General features: G+C 45.1%; 1 protein-coding gene across 1 annotated transcript in view; it reads right to left on the reverse strand.

Moving 5' to 3' along the window:
* Window positions 1-2,036: 2,036 nt before the first annotated feature.
* znf438 (zinc finger protein 438) overlaps window positions 2,037-17,300 on the reverse strand; it is a 43,521-nt gene continuing 28,257 nt past the window's right edge. The window contains exons 3-4 of the mRNA XM_079181231.1: window positions 6,627-8,408; window positions 2,037-6,458 (exon numbers count right to left, since the gene is read on the reverse strand). Of these exons, the coding sequence (XP_079037357.1) occupies window positions 5,861-6,458; window positions 6,627-8,380 (2,352 nt within the window). The 5' untranslated portion in view covers window positions 8,381-8,408 and the 3' untranslated portion in view covers window positions 2,037-5,860. The remainder of the gene's footprint in view (window positions 6,459-6,626; window positions 8,409-17,300) is intronic.

The following is a 17,300-nucleotide window of genomic DNA, read 5'->3' on the forward strand; positions in this document are numbered from 1 at the left end:
CCTCACCTTTCTTGCTCAAGCGCGACACTTCCTGGGACTGCGGTAGTGTTGAAGGGGGAGCAAGACCCAAAGAAAGAAAGAACGAGAAAGGAGAGCAGTTCTCCTTCTTTCCCACTGATCATGTACAAGCGGGGGGGGGGGGGGGGGTAGCTTTGATCTCTGCTGTCCCCCCAGAGAGCCACGGTGAGGTGGGAGTGCAGTGTGACGGCTGCGGTACACGTTAGCTCTGATTAAAGGGAAATATGCATCACCGTATAGCGCTTTCCTTTTTATCTGCGCCTGCGATGTGGTGCGATGGCGATGCTAGATTGGGCCCCGATATGTACTGATGTCGCAGCTTTATCTGTGTGTTCCACCGGAGCTGAAAGCCACCTGAAGTTGAGTCGCTCTCATTTGAAACCTTTGAGTCCATGCAAAGTACTTTGAAGAAGTTGAGGAGTTGACGTAAACCTTGCTGAGGTTGTTTTGTGCCGGGGAGTTGCTTCTTTTTACTCTCTGTCGGGCTGTTGCTTGTTTGAGTAGCAGCAGAAATCACACCAGAAGTGCCCTTTGACCTTTGATACAGGGTCATTTGCCTCCAAATCAATTAGAGCTGAGGACCTGCATTCCACACTGGTGTGGCAATGACTACATGGGCCGGGCCTGAGGCAGAGCAGAGAGTATTTGGTACTGACGGCATTGAAACAAATAGAAAGCGCACTCTCTTACTAACATATTTGTCCCTCTCTGTTGTCTGTGAATTTGAAGAGTGGTTTAGTGTTTCTTTTTGCTCTAAATGCATCCTGCAAAGCAGAAAAAGACACGCAGAGGGGAACCGGAGATACTAATGTCATCTCCATCCATTAAATATGAAGCCGTCACAAGGAATAGAACCATTGTTTCTGTGCTCATCTCAGAACATGGAAACCGTTCTCTGAACCTCAGCAGTCTCCAACCGATCATGTTGCAATTCAAAGCTACTTTTTGTGATGTGGCTCATGTGTGGTTCTAGCTGGTAAAAGAGACATAGCAGTGTGCATTAAAACCAAAAGGTAGAAACAGAGAATGTTTTGATGGCAGAGCAGACACATGGAAGGACTGTTGGGAGGGGAGGAGCACAGAGCTACGGCATATGTAGGCTCTCAAAAGCCCTTTAGCTAACCCACTTAGCTGGACCCTTACATACTGCACACGTGCGCACACCTTTCCAGAGTTAAATATCAATTAATCCCATGCTCTGAATCTCTTCTGATGAACACACAGTGACACTACCCTCCTGTCTGTCTCAGCTCTTCACTCAATCTGTCCTACACATGTGTTTGCTACAGTAGATGAGGCCTTTGCATCTGCAGGGTATTCAGCAGGGGCATAAATACACACAGCGCAAGCAATGCGGTTGCACTGGGGTTGCACTGGGGTCCAAGGAGTTGTGGAACGACTATCAATGTGTTGGGCAGCAACCAAAGACCGTCGGAGTGATTTAGATTGCCACCTCAGACATACGTCTGTGTTCAAATGTATTTATTTGGCCTTTATTTAACCAGATAAGTCAATTGAGAACCAGTTCTCATTTACAATGACTACCTGGCTAAATAAGAACTCACACTAACACAAAATGATTTCATTCTTCTATACATGCCATGGTTCTAACTAAATAATATGCTTATTCTACATATTCTATTCATAAACTAGGAATACAAGTTAATCATTTCTTGTTTTCTTTGGTATTTTTTATCATATAAATGATTCAAATATTCAATGATGATTTCTGTGTAAATACCTCAACAAGATGCTGCATGCCGTGTCCTAAAGGCCTTGGCAAAGCAGGACAGCAAAAAAAAACTGATATGTGACTCACAGAAAATGAATATAGCCCTCGCTCACTCCATCAGCCGCTCCCTCGCTCACTGTAGCCTACATGAAACCATCAGGACATGAGATTCACAAGAATGTACCAGACGGACGGACCACCTGGAAACATGCCTCTATTTTCTTTTATTTCTGTCCCGGTGAGGCATAAACACGGCACAGACACAATGTCCTCAACAAAGCATATCTTTATTCTCATAAACATTGGGTTCTTCAGGAACACAAACAGTCACAAACACAAACACTTTCAGTCTTTTTTTTTTTTTTTTGGACACAGTCAACAGTGAGTCAAACACATCACATCACCTAATGTGGGATCTTTCACTTTCCGACTTGTGCTAACAGTGACAGTCATGTATGTTGCTCATCTAACTGAGGAAAGAAGAGTCTGACCCTTAATTCTGTCACTTCCTGGTTTTGTGTTGAAGGCTTGAAAACAAAGGACAGTTCACTGATGAACACTCAAACATGGCATTCAACGAACAGCAGTACACTATACTGTAGATTACCCACTCAGTGCGACACGTACACATCAGTGCTTTGCCCTTCATTCACAGTCCTGCGTTTTGTGTCAGACACATAAGGACAGCTCTACATGGCTTTTGTTGCCAGTGTTGGCAATGATATATTCATCTCTTGTTTCGTTCCTCCACTATGACAGAACACAGCAGCTGATTCACTAGTTACTCTATGTAAATATATATATATGTATTTTTTTCTCAATATATCTATATATTCTATCTATGGAATAAGTCTATATAGCATATATATATATACTTTTGGTAGGGTTTTGAAAACATTCAGGTACATTCACTTGACCCTGTGATGTTCTTTTTTTCTTCATATGAAAGATAAACACAGACAAATGTTAGCAGAGATACTTGCCATGTCGTAATGGCCTCCCATCAAGAAACAACACATTAAGCATCCCCCAACTTAGAAGAAGCAAAGTCTCAGTGCTGGTTCTTTAAGGACCAACAACAAGCATAAATATACTAAAAGACCTCTGTATTAATCTAGAGTATAAAATAGCATATTTTCTGGACTTGACAACAGTTTATATTAACTCTAATAATAGAGTTTGGGTGCACACAATTCCACAGGTGCGTACATAAGCTGGCAACAACAGGTAGGCAGTTCGATGGTTTCCTTTGCGTATCGACGAAGTCAACAAAAAGTATTCTGTCAGTGGTTAAAAAGCTTAATGCAAAACTCACTTCTACAATCACGAGTGTGAATAGACCCTTGGCATATCACCGAATACACAAATAGGCATTAATAAACAAGTCAAGGAAACAGAACTTGGCCCACAGAGGACCATACTGACGGTAAGCCACACTACGCATGAACACAGATGTTTCTTCAGAAGGCCACACGGATGTCACTTGGGTGCTGGTTAGGAAAGTGTTCCTTCATGGGTCCGGGTTGTCACAGGACCCTAATACTGCCCTTAAATCGGACCGTGAAAGTTCAAGTCATAACTGAAATATTGATTTTCCGTAACAGGAGCAATATTACATTAAAGGATTGTATACACATACTGATTTGTTTTAAACTGTAATAATCCAAGGCCAATAGATTAGTTGTCAGCCAGTGTGCCAGTAGACGGTGTGCCCTTGTTATGAGATTGACATTTCTCAGTATTTTAAAAAGGGTCAGTCCAACCAAATTAAGGAAAACTAAAAATAATTTCACTTTCCCCTATTGCCATCTAGCCATGAGCATGTTAGTTTCAGTTGAGATAAAGAAGATCTTTGAATAATCACAGAGTGACAGGGATACCGTTTCCACAATGAGATGTTGTCATTCAAATTAGAAAATGTAATTTTTCATTGGGGGTGGAGGCAGAAATCTCAGCACAGATAACTCAAAAACTGTGCTCATGAAGTGAGATTTCTGAATGTAACGACGGTTCTATGAATTCTGGATCACCGTCGGACTCTCATGTGCTCAGGTCAAGTTGTCATACCAACAAAGTCACCTGTGACCTGAGATGACGTGAGGAGCACGGCCCAGTACAAAACCCTAATGCCATCAAAGAATCTGTTCACACACTATATCGTAACTCTCGTTCCATTTCATTCTTCCTGACCGCCAGACAGCGTTGCTTCAGCACTGTATGAATTATACCAGCAAGGTCACGAGGAACGCTTAACCGCACTAAGGAATGGAAGCCGTTGACAGGATTGCCGTTGACATAGCATGATGAGCAGCCATGTTAGTGAGCAGAGTTACATGAAGATCGCCAGGTTGCAGCATGTCTTTGTGAGACCTCTTTCAAGGCTGCCCAGGATGTAGACGCACTCGGAGTAGATTGGCACTTTACATTACTAGGTGCAGGCAGGACCAGAGACCTATAGCCGTGTAGAATCACATCCACAATTCAATTAGAAAGTCTGTTTTGACAGGGGTTCACCCACTGTCTGGTGGTCTGCTCTTCCCCTACTGAAACTACCATGATCAAACGATGACTGCAGGAAACGCAGAATGATGGCCACTGAGCAGCTCTTTGGTACCTCACCACGTCTTGTGCATCGCTTGGAAAAAAGCTTACACAGATTAGCGTAGAGGGACCTGGTGGAGGGAGCCCTCAAATTGAACACAGTGTGGATCACTGACTGTTCACAGGACGACAGGCTTCCAACGGCAGAGGGCGATTCAGATTTGGATGCATCACTCTAGATGAGAGAGGTCTGGTTTCCTCTTTTGGCAACAAAAGCTGGACACCCTGACGTTCTGGCCCCGGTGCCACTTGGGATCAAAGTGGAGCCCATTGAGCCAGATTTGAAGGGGACATAAGTACGGAACACCCTGAGGGGCCGAACGGCATCACTGTGAATTGGTAACAGGAACTGTAACCTCAGGAACTGCCTGTGGTGTAGTGTGTGGTAAGTGAAAATAGGCATCATTGAGCTCTATTGACACAAATCAGGCCGCCTGTGCAACTGACTGGACAACAGCTGCCATCTGCAACATTCGGGTTGGCAGAACCTTTAAAACTTGTTCAACCCCCCCCCCCCCAGGTCTAGGATTGGTTGGAACCGGCCATCCTTCTTTAGAAATAAAAAATACACATGGCATGAAATCATAGTCACGGTAGCAGCTTTGCACTAAAGCTCTGCCGGAATAACTTACCCTAGTGACCTACCATTTAACGAGTACTCACTGCCGAAGTTGCATCCCTCCAAGAGCAGAGAGCTAACAGCACAGCAAGAAGCAAAAAACACCTGGTTTAAGTCAGCAATGAGCCCAGCAAACCGCCGGTTTATTCACCGGTCTAGCAGTAGTTCAGCATGAACCATAACTGCGAGAACAGAAAACAGATAAATAAAAACTGGTTACAAAACTAAGCACCAACCCTCAGGTTATGAAGCTACAAGCGACAAGCCAAATTGACCTACTATCAGTTTACTCAACTGCGAGAAAGTACAAGGAACAGATTGTTTGACGACATAACGAATTTGTACTGGGACGTGCGGCCTACATCATCGCATGGTCACAACTTGACCTGTGCATATGTGTGATAGCCACCGTGTGGCACCAAAGAATGATGTAGAACTACATTATCTGGATGGCTAGATCCCATAAGAGGTAAGAATTTGGGAGAAGTTACCCTTTGACAGTATTACTGTGTCAGCTAGGTTATAAATTACCCTTTTAACAAGATTTAAATAAGCAGTAGAAAAAAATAATCCACAGGATATTAAATACATACCTCCAAACAAAATGTCCAAAAACAAAACAGTGCAATCAAAAAAACATGAAAAATAATATTACCTATAAAATTGGATTCTTCATATATTATGAATTGTAACACTAAGATACATTTTCACCATTGGCTTGATATTCTTTTACCATTTTCTTTTTTGGACCAAGTCAAAACCCTCAACTGGTGAGAGATGAAACTAGTGATAAAAGACATAACAGAAACTCTCCATCCCTGTGATGCCGTTTGTTAGGACTGAGTGTGTGTGAAAGGAGTCACCGTAAGGGCTCAGTGCCCGTCTAAGGGCTAGGCGGGATAGTGTGGGCTTGGAGCAGGAGTGTCCAGGTCCCCATCCGCCTCAGCCTCTTCCTGGCCAGAGTAGGAGCTCAGTGCATCCCACAGAAGGTTGGGCTGCTCACAGTGGTGGCGACTCCTCCAGTGCTCCATAACCCCCTCTTTAGTGTCCAACACCTCGCTGCAAAGCACACAGTTGAAGGCCGCACCTGCTGCAAGGACCCCAAGGCCTCCACCCCTATCTGGTGATGAGAGGGTCTCGCTGTCCTCCCCCTCCCTATCACGGTGTTGGGACATGATGTGCCTCTTAAGCTTGGAAAAGGAAATGAACTCCTCGTCGCAGCTGCCGCACTTGACCAGGTTGCGCTTCTCGTTGAGCTGTCGCCAGTAGTGGGCAGCATGCTTTACTAGCTCATTCTCAGCCTCACGGCCAACCCGCACCGATTGGCCATCATGTAATGGAACCTGGACCTCCTCCCCATGCACATGCAGTAAATGCATCTTCATGTCAGCAAAGGTAGGAGTGATGGCTTGGCAGCGGCCACATTTAATCTGCAGCTCCACCGGGTCTTCGCGATCCTGCTCATCGGATGGCTGTGTGAAGTTGGCCCTTGTGAGGAAAATAACAAACAATGCTTTTTTACAACTTTGTTATGACTGGAAAAAGTTGCCTAGTCAGGTCATGCATTTATTTATTTAGCCATTAAATGTATCTCTGCATTAAACTTGCTATAACGTAAAGGTCACAATGAAGTAGGTGCTCAATGTATAATCTCACCCCTCCACAGACGGGTCATTCTCATGGTGGCTGATGGACGGCTCCACGGTCAGCACCACCTTGTGGACCTCTCTCAAATGACTGAAGTAAACCCCCACATATCCAAACGCTTTCTCGCAGAACTCGCAGCTCAGCGACCGACGTGGGCGTACCTCGGAGTGGTGAAGCTTCATGTGGGTGCTCAGGCTGCCAGAGTGAGCGTACGCTTTGCGGCAGACTGGGCAGATGTAGGGCCGGCTGTTAGTGTGGCTGTTCATGTGGCTCTGGAGGTGATGCTTGAATTGAAAACAGCGGCTGCAGGTGGGGCAACGGTGGAGCGGACGGCTGCCTATGAACACTCGCGAATGGGAGGCACCTCTCAGGTGGAGGGTTACGGGGGCTGGTTGGGGAGGACAGTCCAGGGCCTTGGTTGTGGTAGTGGTGGGTAGCTGATGACCAAGAACAAGCTCCTGTTCTTGGCCATCCGGTGTAATGGCAGGCAAACTAACCAGTTGGGGAACTGTCTCCATAACCAACATGGGCTTGGGTCGGATGCTGCGGTACTTCTTTGAAATATCAACTTCCTTTTGTTTGGAGCCTGGAACAACTGCTGGTGGTTTCTCTGGGACCCTTCTACGGAAGAAAGACAAAGACCTCTTCTTTCTGGCCTCAAATGCCAAGATGTCTTCCATGGTCTTTCTCTTCCTCCCCCTCTTCTTGCCAGGTGGTTTCTGGAGGGTTCCCAACACAGGCATGAGTGTGGTCTTGGCCTGGGGCTGTAGAGTTGATTTTGGCACCTGGTTGTGACCCAAGGCGTCAGCTGTCTCGAGGATCTTGGATGTAGGATCTAAGGGGCTGGTGAGTCCAGTCTGGCAAGAGAAACCTTTCTTCTCTGGGGACAAATTGCTGAGCTTGGCAGCTGGGATAAGGGTACTTTTCATTTTAGAGTAGGGCAGAATGGGCAGTTTACCTTTAGGTGGGGACGGGATAATCTGGACTGCTTTGCTGAAAATGGCCGAGGACAGGACAGTGATACTGCTCTGGGGCTGGGCTGCAGCTGACTTAGATGGGCACAGCCTCAGTGTAGTCTTACTTTCTTCCTGGGATTTGCCTGGAGAGCCTTTGACAGCAGCGGGGTACTGGAGATTCTGAATAAGACTAGTTGTAGTAGGTAGTTCAGAGCCATCTTGAGCTCGCTCTAACTGAGAACCCGGGTACAGGACAGCATTGTCTGGGAGTAGAGCAGTGACAGAGATGTCAGAGGAGGCTGGTTCAATCAGAATGACCTGCTCTGAAGGCTCCTCTTTGGGCACTAGGGTTTCCTTTGTGTGCTTGCACTCCTGCTGTTTTTTCTTCATCACTGTTGATGCCCCACTTACAACTGACTTAGTTTGTGCTGTCACAGCAACCTTGGAGGCTGTTTTCACCCTAGCAGATAGTGGTGGTGACTTGACCTTATCTGCGGTCCCCTTGCTCCTCACTGGCTGGTATCTGGGAATGGGCAACTTCAGGTTCTTTTGGGTGTGTTGCTGTTGTTGCTGTGGTGTCTGAGAGGACACAGAAGGGGGCAGTGCCACCAGAGAGAATGTGCCATCCTGACCTGCTATTTGCATCAGTGCATAGTTTTGGGTGGGCACAATGATGGACTTGGGGCTGGAGGCGGTGGTAGCCTCAGGGAGGGTAGAGGGAGGCTGGCAGGACAGGACCGCAGGGGAGGGGGAGGGCACCACGGCCGGGGCCTTGGGGGCGATGCTCCGGAACTGAAGGCTCTTCATCTGAAAGGCTGGACTCACTGGCTACCAACTGAAACAGAACAAAAGAAACATTTGTATTAGTCATTGCAGTGACACTAGATAGCCCTTTCAACCTTAACAACCCTAACCCTCTTACCTCAAGTTTCAACATCAACATCAACAATAACTGCCAATATTGCTACATCGTGTGATTGCAGTCTTTAATGTGTTTGATCTAAAAGGAATAACTAAGACGTCTACATGACTTCCTCTGATCTCTTCTGAAAGGTGCGAAGATCACGACTGTAAATGTGACCTCAATGCAAATGCATCAGTTTTTTTGATGGTGTTGTTACTGTGCAACCCAAGCAGGAGAGAAGCAAACCAACTGTCAAAAATACAGGCATCTGCACGAGTGTGACAAGCTGTCCTATTACCCATGTCTCTCTGGTCACACACACAGCAGACTCACTCTCCCCCAGGCTAAAGACAGACTGCCCCCTTTGATTTGGGCTCAGCATGCAGCCGTGGTACATGCTGGGGATCTGCGGGAGAGGGGGGCTCCTTATTGCCCCCCCCCCCCCTCACTTCCTGGAGGGATCAGCCAGTGGAGCGTGAAAGCTGCCAAACGGCAGGATCTTTACTAGATGAAGAGGGGCTCCCCTCTCATCTCCCCCTCCACTGACCAGCACTGCAACCTGGCCGAAGGCAATGAGGATGCCCCTGAAGAAAGCCCTGGATTTACTTTATCATCCCCTGTTCACAAATAACATTTCATGGTTATCCAACGGGGATAAGGCTTTTTCACTCGGTGGATCACCATTCTGACTGTGTTGATACAAAATACTGCTGAAGTCTTTGGGGAAACTATGCCCTCAAGAGTGAGGTTTTAAACAAGTCTATATTATATAAATCTACCGTACAGTTTCCATCCATCAATCAAAAGCCACAGGTATGGCTTTAAAAACAAAGGCAAAGTCCCTTCATTTATATCAATACTGAATCTTTATATCAAAAGGAGGGAGAGATTACAGAGGAATGCATCAAAGGGCCTAATTGTAAACAGCCTGTGAAGTTTGAATTTCACATCATGACCCGACTTTCAACAGCAACGTTTGATACAAGCACTCCAGTCTGTAATAATAATAATCAGCATTAAGTGCAACAATCTGGAGGTGTCACAAAAGGCAAATATTCAACAACAGAATTTCTCAATAACACCCCCCTGTATTCATTTTCAAAGCAGTCTGAGCAAGACGCTTCATGCATTCACAAAGAAAATCTGCAATGGGCATATTGTTTAACAGCTGGAAGTGTTTCTGTGCGTGGAGATTATTTATACAGTACCCCTACCGCATTACGACTCCATAAAACTGGAGATATTCCTCTGTGTGGATAGTTGACTCCAGTTTGACTGTGACTTTGGCTGAAGACCGAGTGGAATAAAACCGTGGGATGTGTGTTCCTCTTGGCATATTATGTGGCTACAGAGTTTGGGGTAGAGGCAATGCTTGGCGATTCATTCTGCCATGTGAAAGTTTACGGTCGGACATGAGGGGGGGAGGGGGGGGGGGGGGGGGGGGGGGGGGGGGGTGCGTATCAACAGCTGGCGAAGCAGAACCAGTAGGCCTATAATCCTTTTGTCACAGATGATTCAGCAGACGTCACCTGACACCAAGTAACTCCACACAAAAACAAGATCTGTTTTAATAGATCCCTTTGTCTTATTCCACCCAGAAAAGTAGCAATACTAAGGGAGCAGCATGTCTTGTTTGAACTTCGAGACGGATCAAATTGTAAGAAAATCAATGCAGTTGATGCTAGACAGTAAGATAACATTAAATTCATCACCATCATCCTAAGAATGTAGGAAGCACTTAAAACACAAAGCTTGTCCCGTCAATTTTTCTCATTACTATGCAAATGTGTTCAGGAAGGTGATCCCACATCTAATCTGATCATGTACACAGATTGTTTCTGTCACGCACTGTCCTTGCACTGCTGTGTCTACAAGCGTCTGCACACAGATGTGTTTGCTCAGACATACAGATGGCTCCATGTCATCAATGTCCATGGCCTGTAGCAGGAGGTAGTAGGGACAGGAGGCACTAGACAGCAAATATTACGATCATTTCATTAACCTTATTTTTGCCAAATTAATGTACACATGGACATATGCAACTGTACTGACAATGTAACCAAGCTGATCCTCAGCAGGCTATGTTTACCATGTTCAACATCTTAGCTTAGCCGACTAAACACAAAGTACAGCTAAGTTTTAAGTTTCTGGACATGAACTAATATTTTGGACATTTTTAAATGTGGACCTGATGACGATACTCCAGGAGCACATATCGATAGAGGGTTACAAATTCATTCAGTCATTCTAAATTTGAGAGAATTTGTCATTTGGATCTTCAAAGAATAAGTCAACTTTTCCATTTTCAATATTTCCAAAGTTATTCTGTACCAATCTTTCAGTGTGGTGCTGGATTCAGCCACTTTCTAGTGATTGATATTTTGACTTGCCTCCGAAAGGGCCTGCAGCAGCTTTTTGTCCCTCCTCTGTTTCAAAAACAAAACGTGGCCCAGATTAAGAGTCTCCAAGTTCAGGAGCATTTCAGTCTTGAATACCGTGCTTAATGATTTGTGAATGCCATTCCAATATAAAATCAGCGTGGGACGGTCACAGAATATATGGAAATGATTTGCCTCCATTGAGCCACATTGTCTCCAACATGTTAAACTCATATTTCTCTCCTGGTATGGGGTCTTAAAATATCTTCATTTTTCCAGCAGTGTTCCAATCCATGGACTTAGTTTAGGACCATTGGAAACTGCAAATCTCCCCCACAAGCGTCCTCACAAAGCCCCATTCCTGCTTCCTTTGCCCACTTTTTTATGGACAGGGTGTTTTCATTTTTAGCATTACAGAGAGCATTGTACAATCTACAAGAGATTGACTGACCGTGTTTGGTATTTAACCAAAGACTGATTTTAGGATTTTGTAAAACTCAGATTCTGCTGTTGATAAGGCTGCAGGTCTGCACTTCTGAGAAATAATGTCGTAATTGGAGGAGTCTGAAAAAGTTATTCTGCTGATCTGGTGACAATAGCTGCTATATTTAAGTCTGGACTGACATTGCCATTCCTAGAGCCGCTTCGCTAATATGGTTGAAATTAATGAGGAAAGACAACCGAGTAATCCTCAAAGTTGTACTTCCATAGGATGGTTCATTACAGGCCTAGGGCCTTATTGTGAAACATAACATTTACTACAAAAGTGTTTCTAAAGTCAGGCTAAGTTTTCAAATTCGTATCGGAGAAGACTGGTATTTTCATAGAAGTATTTCCCTGATTCCCGGAGGCCCTGAAGCTACCAGTTGAACACATCCTCACTCTCTGAGCTCTACTACAGGAAGTACGCTGATACAACAGGTGAGTTTCTGTGATGATGACTATGACCATAAAGAATGGGGCAGTCACGATGACTACAGAATCTCAGTGTGCCTCCATCTGCATAATCAGCATGAAAACAACTCCTTGTCCAGCTCAGTCCCATGGGAGATGGTAGAGAAAAAGGCTCTATTCACTTGTTATGTACCAGTGACAGTTAGCTCGCCCCGTCGTCATCCTTCTCTGCCTTGCTGAGGTGGTTCTCGTTCACAGTGAGACGCAGAGAAAAAGAAACAAATTGTCTGAAAGAAAACCAGAGAGCTGAAGATGCTCCAGAGCTGGGCCTGTAAACCTGCATCTGATCCTGATGCTCTAGACTCAGATAGGAGAACGGCAGAGACACTGTGGTCAAATGCAGAGACAAAGCAAAGGCTAGTGTTATATCACCATGTCCTCCAATTGGTATTTTTAACACTTATCCAAAAAAAGAGTCATATTGCTTCAGCATTGACAGTGCGACGAGCAATGTAGTGGTGACATCGCTGGATGTGCGACGTCTGCCAGTCAACTCAAACACGTCATGACACAACTTTTTTTGCAGCTTGATGCTAAAGTAAAACTCTCACGTTTCTCAAAGACTAATCCAGTGTTTGTCATTAATTACCTACTGTTTATAGGGCTCGCTTCTTAATTCTGCTCTTAAAGTGGCAACTTCAACTTTTTTTAAAGTACAAGATGTGTGGCGCTAATCCCTGTATTTGTTTACATTGAAATATGTATCACAAAAAAATATTGAAATTTCAGTTTTTCAAATCATGTCCAATCAATTGAATTTGCATCCAATCAAGTTCTACAGTATCTATAGACACAGTATCTTCAGGGAATTATACAAAACACAAGGTAGACCTAGCTCAATTGTGTGCCATAGCATGAAATTCAACAAATTCGTATATTTCTTTGTAATGACGGGTTTCTGGACAAAAGGTACACTTTATCTAATCAATCTAAAACACAAAGAGAGCAAAAAGTGAAGGGGTCTGAATACTTTACATAGCCACTAAAATCTATCTATATTACATTAGAGGACACCGGCCCATTAACCTGTTTCAGGGCCTGAAAATGACCTCCACTTCAAACCTGTGTCTAACCAACTGGTACTGAGATCTGACGGACCCCGTCTTGATTCTGAGGGGTACAACACAGCAGGACAAGGGGAGAAATGCGCAGGGAGGTCACAGATGCTACTCAATCTGCGGCTGGATTTGAAACGCCAACCGCTCTAATCTGACTGGGGTCAGAGGTCAGGGCTAGGGTGACGCAAAGACCTGGTTTCTGGAGAGAACGTGACACTGAGGGGGGGGGGGGGGGGAGAGAGAGAGAGAGAGAGAGAGAGAGAGAGAGAGAAAAAAAACAAGGTGGGGGTGATCCACAGAGACAGATTATCAGGTAAAGCCAGAGGGGTGAGAGGTGAGGATCTGCTGTTTATGCTGGAAACAGGTCAGGGTTGAGCAGGAGGGCAGTGTGGGGACGGACCAGGCATCCACCTGGAATGGAATGAAGTGAACTGCACAAGCTTCAAAAACACACACACAAACAACTTCAGCTCACACCCTCAGACCTGGACCAGCGTCACGTGTAGAGGCGCTTCAGACAAGACCGAAGGGCCGACCCGCCAAAAACCACCTGCCTATTGTTAGCCAGCAATGCAATTCAGAGAGAAACGAAAGCACCGCTCTGTGAAATGTCAAAACACGGAGAGCGCTGTGTTTTGGTAGCATCCCCGATGCATTCTCAGATTCTCTTTTGTCTCGCTCTTGGCCCACTACTGTTTCAACTGCAGGGTCCTGCATTTTGCTCCCACAATAGCGCACGGGAAGTAGTTTCTCTTGTGGTGGAGTTTGGGGAAAAAAAACATCGAATGTGAGGTGTTTTTAGGAAAGCAAAAGCAGGGAGCAGAGTAGTGTGAGGTTTGTTATCTCCCTTGTAGGTGAGAGCAATGCTCATCTGGGACTCGAAGATAGAGCCTGGAGATGGAGGGGGTCTGGAATGAAGCGTGTGGGAGGGAAGGAGGGCCAAACAAAAAACCCCATCAGAGGCCAATCTCCCCCAGGTTTTAGCCCAGATGAAAGGCCAGGATCTGGGCTAGATAAGAGGGCAGATCACGGGGGGTCGGGGCCAGCCGGCTGTGAGAAGCCATGTCCAGCGGCCATCTTTCAACAACCTCCCCTCTCTCTCTCTCTCTCACACACACACACACACACAGCATGTTGGATTAGTGAACCTGAGTGAGTGAGAGAGGTAATTAAAACAAAACAAATTTAAAATTCTCTCTCGCCCTTTTCTGGCCATTATTAAAACAACAATAAAAAGGGACAGTCAGAGAATCTTCCGGTCCAAAAGGGAATTAGATCATTCCATTTGTTTTTTCCTCCTGAATGAATTTAAGTGTTATCTGTGCTCGATTGCTTCTTCCTGCACGCATGCTAACTGCTCATCTTTGCTCCCCAGCCTAAGGTGTACGTGTGTGTGTGAGCTAGAGGTCTGGAGCGAAGGCGGTCATGGGGAAAATGAAATCACTGTTTGCAGAGGTCCTCGTTTCATCCCAGAGCTCTGCTGAATGAGAGGGCCAAGGAGAGAAGGTGAAACACACACACACACACACACACACACACACACACACACACACACACACACACACACACGGCTTTTACAGCATTTTGACATTACAGCATCATATGGTATTCATGGCATGCACGCACACACACACACACACACACACACACACACACACACCCATATGTCATCCACTGTCACCTGAGCAAATCAATGCAACTGAGAAATCCATTCCAATTAGGGTCCCGCTGCTCTGCCCTGCATGTGGATGTAGATTAATCGATAGAGAAATCCCTCTGCTAACCCGCCGTTCCTCTTGGAGAATATGCTTAACCGAGACCCTGGCTGCTTTACTTGTATTGAAATAGAAAGAAAAATAAATAAAAACTAATTCACTAATCACTTTTTTTCGTATCTAAACAAGGAAAATGACAATATAAACCCCTCCGTCCATGGCTTAAGGATTTCAGAATTAGCGGTCACTGCAGACAAGCTGGACCCTCGGTAAAAAAAACAAAACACAAGGCTCTTTGAAGGCAGGATGCTGTAAACCCCTGACAACCAATGACCTTTGACCCCATGTCCAACGAAGCCATGTGTCCTCCCCGGAAAACTGTAACGTCCTCAATCATCCACGCTCGCAGATGAACCAAATGAGCGTGCGCACACACATTCACAGTCACATGCGCACAGATGACATGGCTGCCGGCTCAGAGCTGTGAGTGGCGTCGGCGTGGAGCGGAGGTGACAGCAGTGTGTCCGAGTGCCTGTGTTCAAGGTCTCGAGTGTTACCATGCTCCTCTCCACCTCAGGCAGGCAGCACTGCGTTAGCCATGCTCGACACTAAACCTTTACCTGACCTTTCCCTCTGCCGTGACATTTGGACCCTTCTGAATAGGTCAAACAGCACTAAAGAGTGGCGGAGAAAGGGAAGGGAGCCGGAGAAGGAAACGAAATAAAAGAGAGGAATGAGGGCTGTCGGTGCAGGAAGGTGACAACTGATGCTGCCTGGGAATGTGTAAGAAAAACAAACTGAAAGTTCAAATATTGCTGAAATTTCCACAATTAGACCTTCAAACAGAAGGGACGATTTCAGAATGCTTTACTATCCCACATACTCAGTGTGACAGCATGTGAGAAATGGCCATTTCATCTGCTGAACTCAAGTCTGTGAAAAAACACTGGCAGAGGCCAATATTTTGATTCAGAAATGTGCAGAGTCACTGATGTCAGGAAGCTGCTGCGAGTACATTTTTGCTGAGTGACCAACAGGAACCAGGCAGGAAATGACGATGTGCCATAAGATTGCTACAGAAGTCGATAACACACATGAAAGAAAGGGGAAACTGGTGGATGTATGACATGCAGGGTGACCTTGCCTGAGCAGATAAAAACATGGTGAGCTCAGTCGGATGTAATGTAGGACGCAAGGGGGAACATGAAACAAACTATTTGTCCCAGTGTGAAACGGTGGCTACACATAGTTTGACATGGAATGACAGAGATGGAATAATGCCCTGATTTAACCAGCGGATTCGTGTGGACTTGAACTGATTGGTCACCCTCTGAGAAGCATGACCCTAAACACCAAGACCGTGTTCCCATTCCAGCTGGACAAGACAATACCAAATACAAATTCTGTGACCACCAGCTGGTTATATAGACCAGCAATGACTCCTAAAAAAGGAGTCAGACCGTAGATCACAACGTTTCAAATTTCGAGAGGCACGCACTAGGTCAAGTCACACTTGACCCTTCGCTACGGCCGGTAGTCTGTCTAGTTGTCAGAGATACCATGGAGCCCACACTGTCACTAACTGCACTCCATGAAGAAATGTCATCTCAAAAAGCTATTTCAGAGAGAAACAGACAGAAGGGTCAACAATATGTTTGAAGGACAAATATAAATAAATTATATATATGCATATAGAATGTCAAAGGAATTCAGCAGTGAAAACAGGTTAAAAAGATAAAGATAGAAGCTAAAGCCTACAGATCACAGTGTAAAGGTGAACCACCACATCACCTGGAAATGAAGGAACTGTGTTCCTGTAAAGCCAGGTAGGTCATAATTCACTGTTACAATAATTAAAAAGTAAAAGCAGCATGTGTAAACATTCAGTATCCATTTAGTAGCTAACGTAGCATGGAAGTTTAAACGCTACTCAACGATGTGCTTATGTACACTGCTAACGTTAGCTCCAAAAGGTTTTTATGAAGAACGTAACGTTGTAGAAACGTATAGCTCCTTCCAATCTCTCCGGGTAGTATCACTATTAACAACATTAAACCATGACCAGCTCCAAATCCACTAAACCAACATAAAGATGAAGAAAATCTGAAACAACTGCATGAGAGTCTATGGAGCAGAGCCGGATAGTTGTCTGTGACCAGACTGCGTTCGAGGTCAGGACTAGGCGAAGGGTCAATTAAATAATTGTGGAGGTTTGCGGAGGTGCACAAGAACGGGTAGATGAGTGAAAAGGGCATGCACTAGACTTAAAGGCCCCCGGAATGCTTCAAACATGCTTGTTGGATTATCAAACCAAGTCTGAACCCCCTTGTTATCTAGAAAGTGGGGGAGTAATCCGACAAGTTTTATGACTTTCCAAAAATAATCCCAAAAATATGCAGAGGTCTAAAAGGAGACATGGTCCTCATGTTTTAAGGTTTCTATTTTTTTATTCTTCACACAACTACGTTGATCCCTTTATGCGTGAACCGTATGAAACAGTGAATGCCTTTGAGCAAAGACTGTCCCCCTTTTGCCCCTTTCCATGATAGCGTAGTCATTGAGAATCAGAGCGTTCGCTCTATGTTGCACCCGAGATACAACATTCATCTCAACGTTTTTACAGACACAGCGATATTCTCACTCTACAACCAAACCAAAGCTTTATGGAGGGCAGCTTGTTATGTCACATGACTCAGAACATGCTGAATTCTGTGTTTT

The sequence above is a fragment of the Pholis gunnellus genome, assembly GCF_910591455.1.
Source record: "Pholis gunnellus genome assembly, chromosome: 20".
Taxonomy (NCBI): Eukaryota; Metazoa; Chordata; class Actinopteri; order Perciformes; family Pholidae; genus Pholis; species Pholis gunnellus.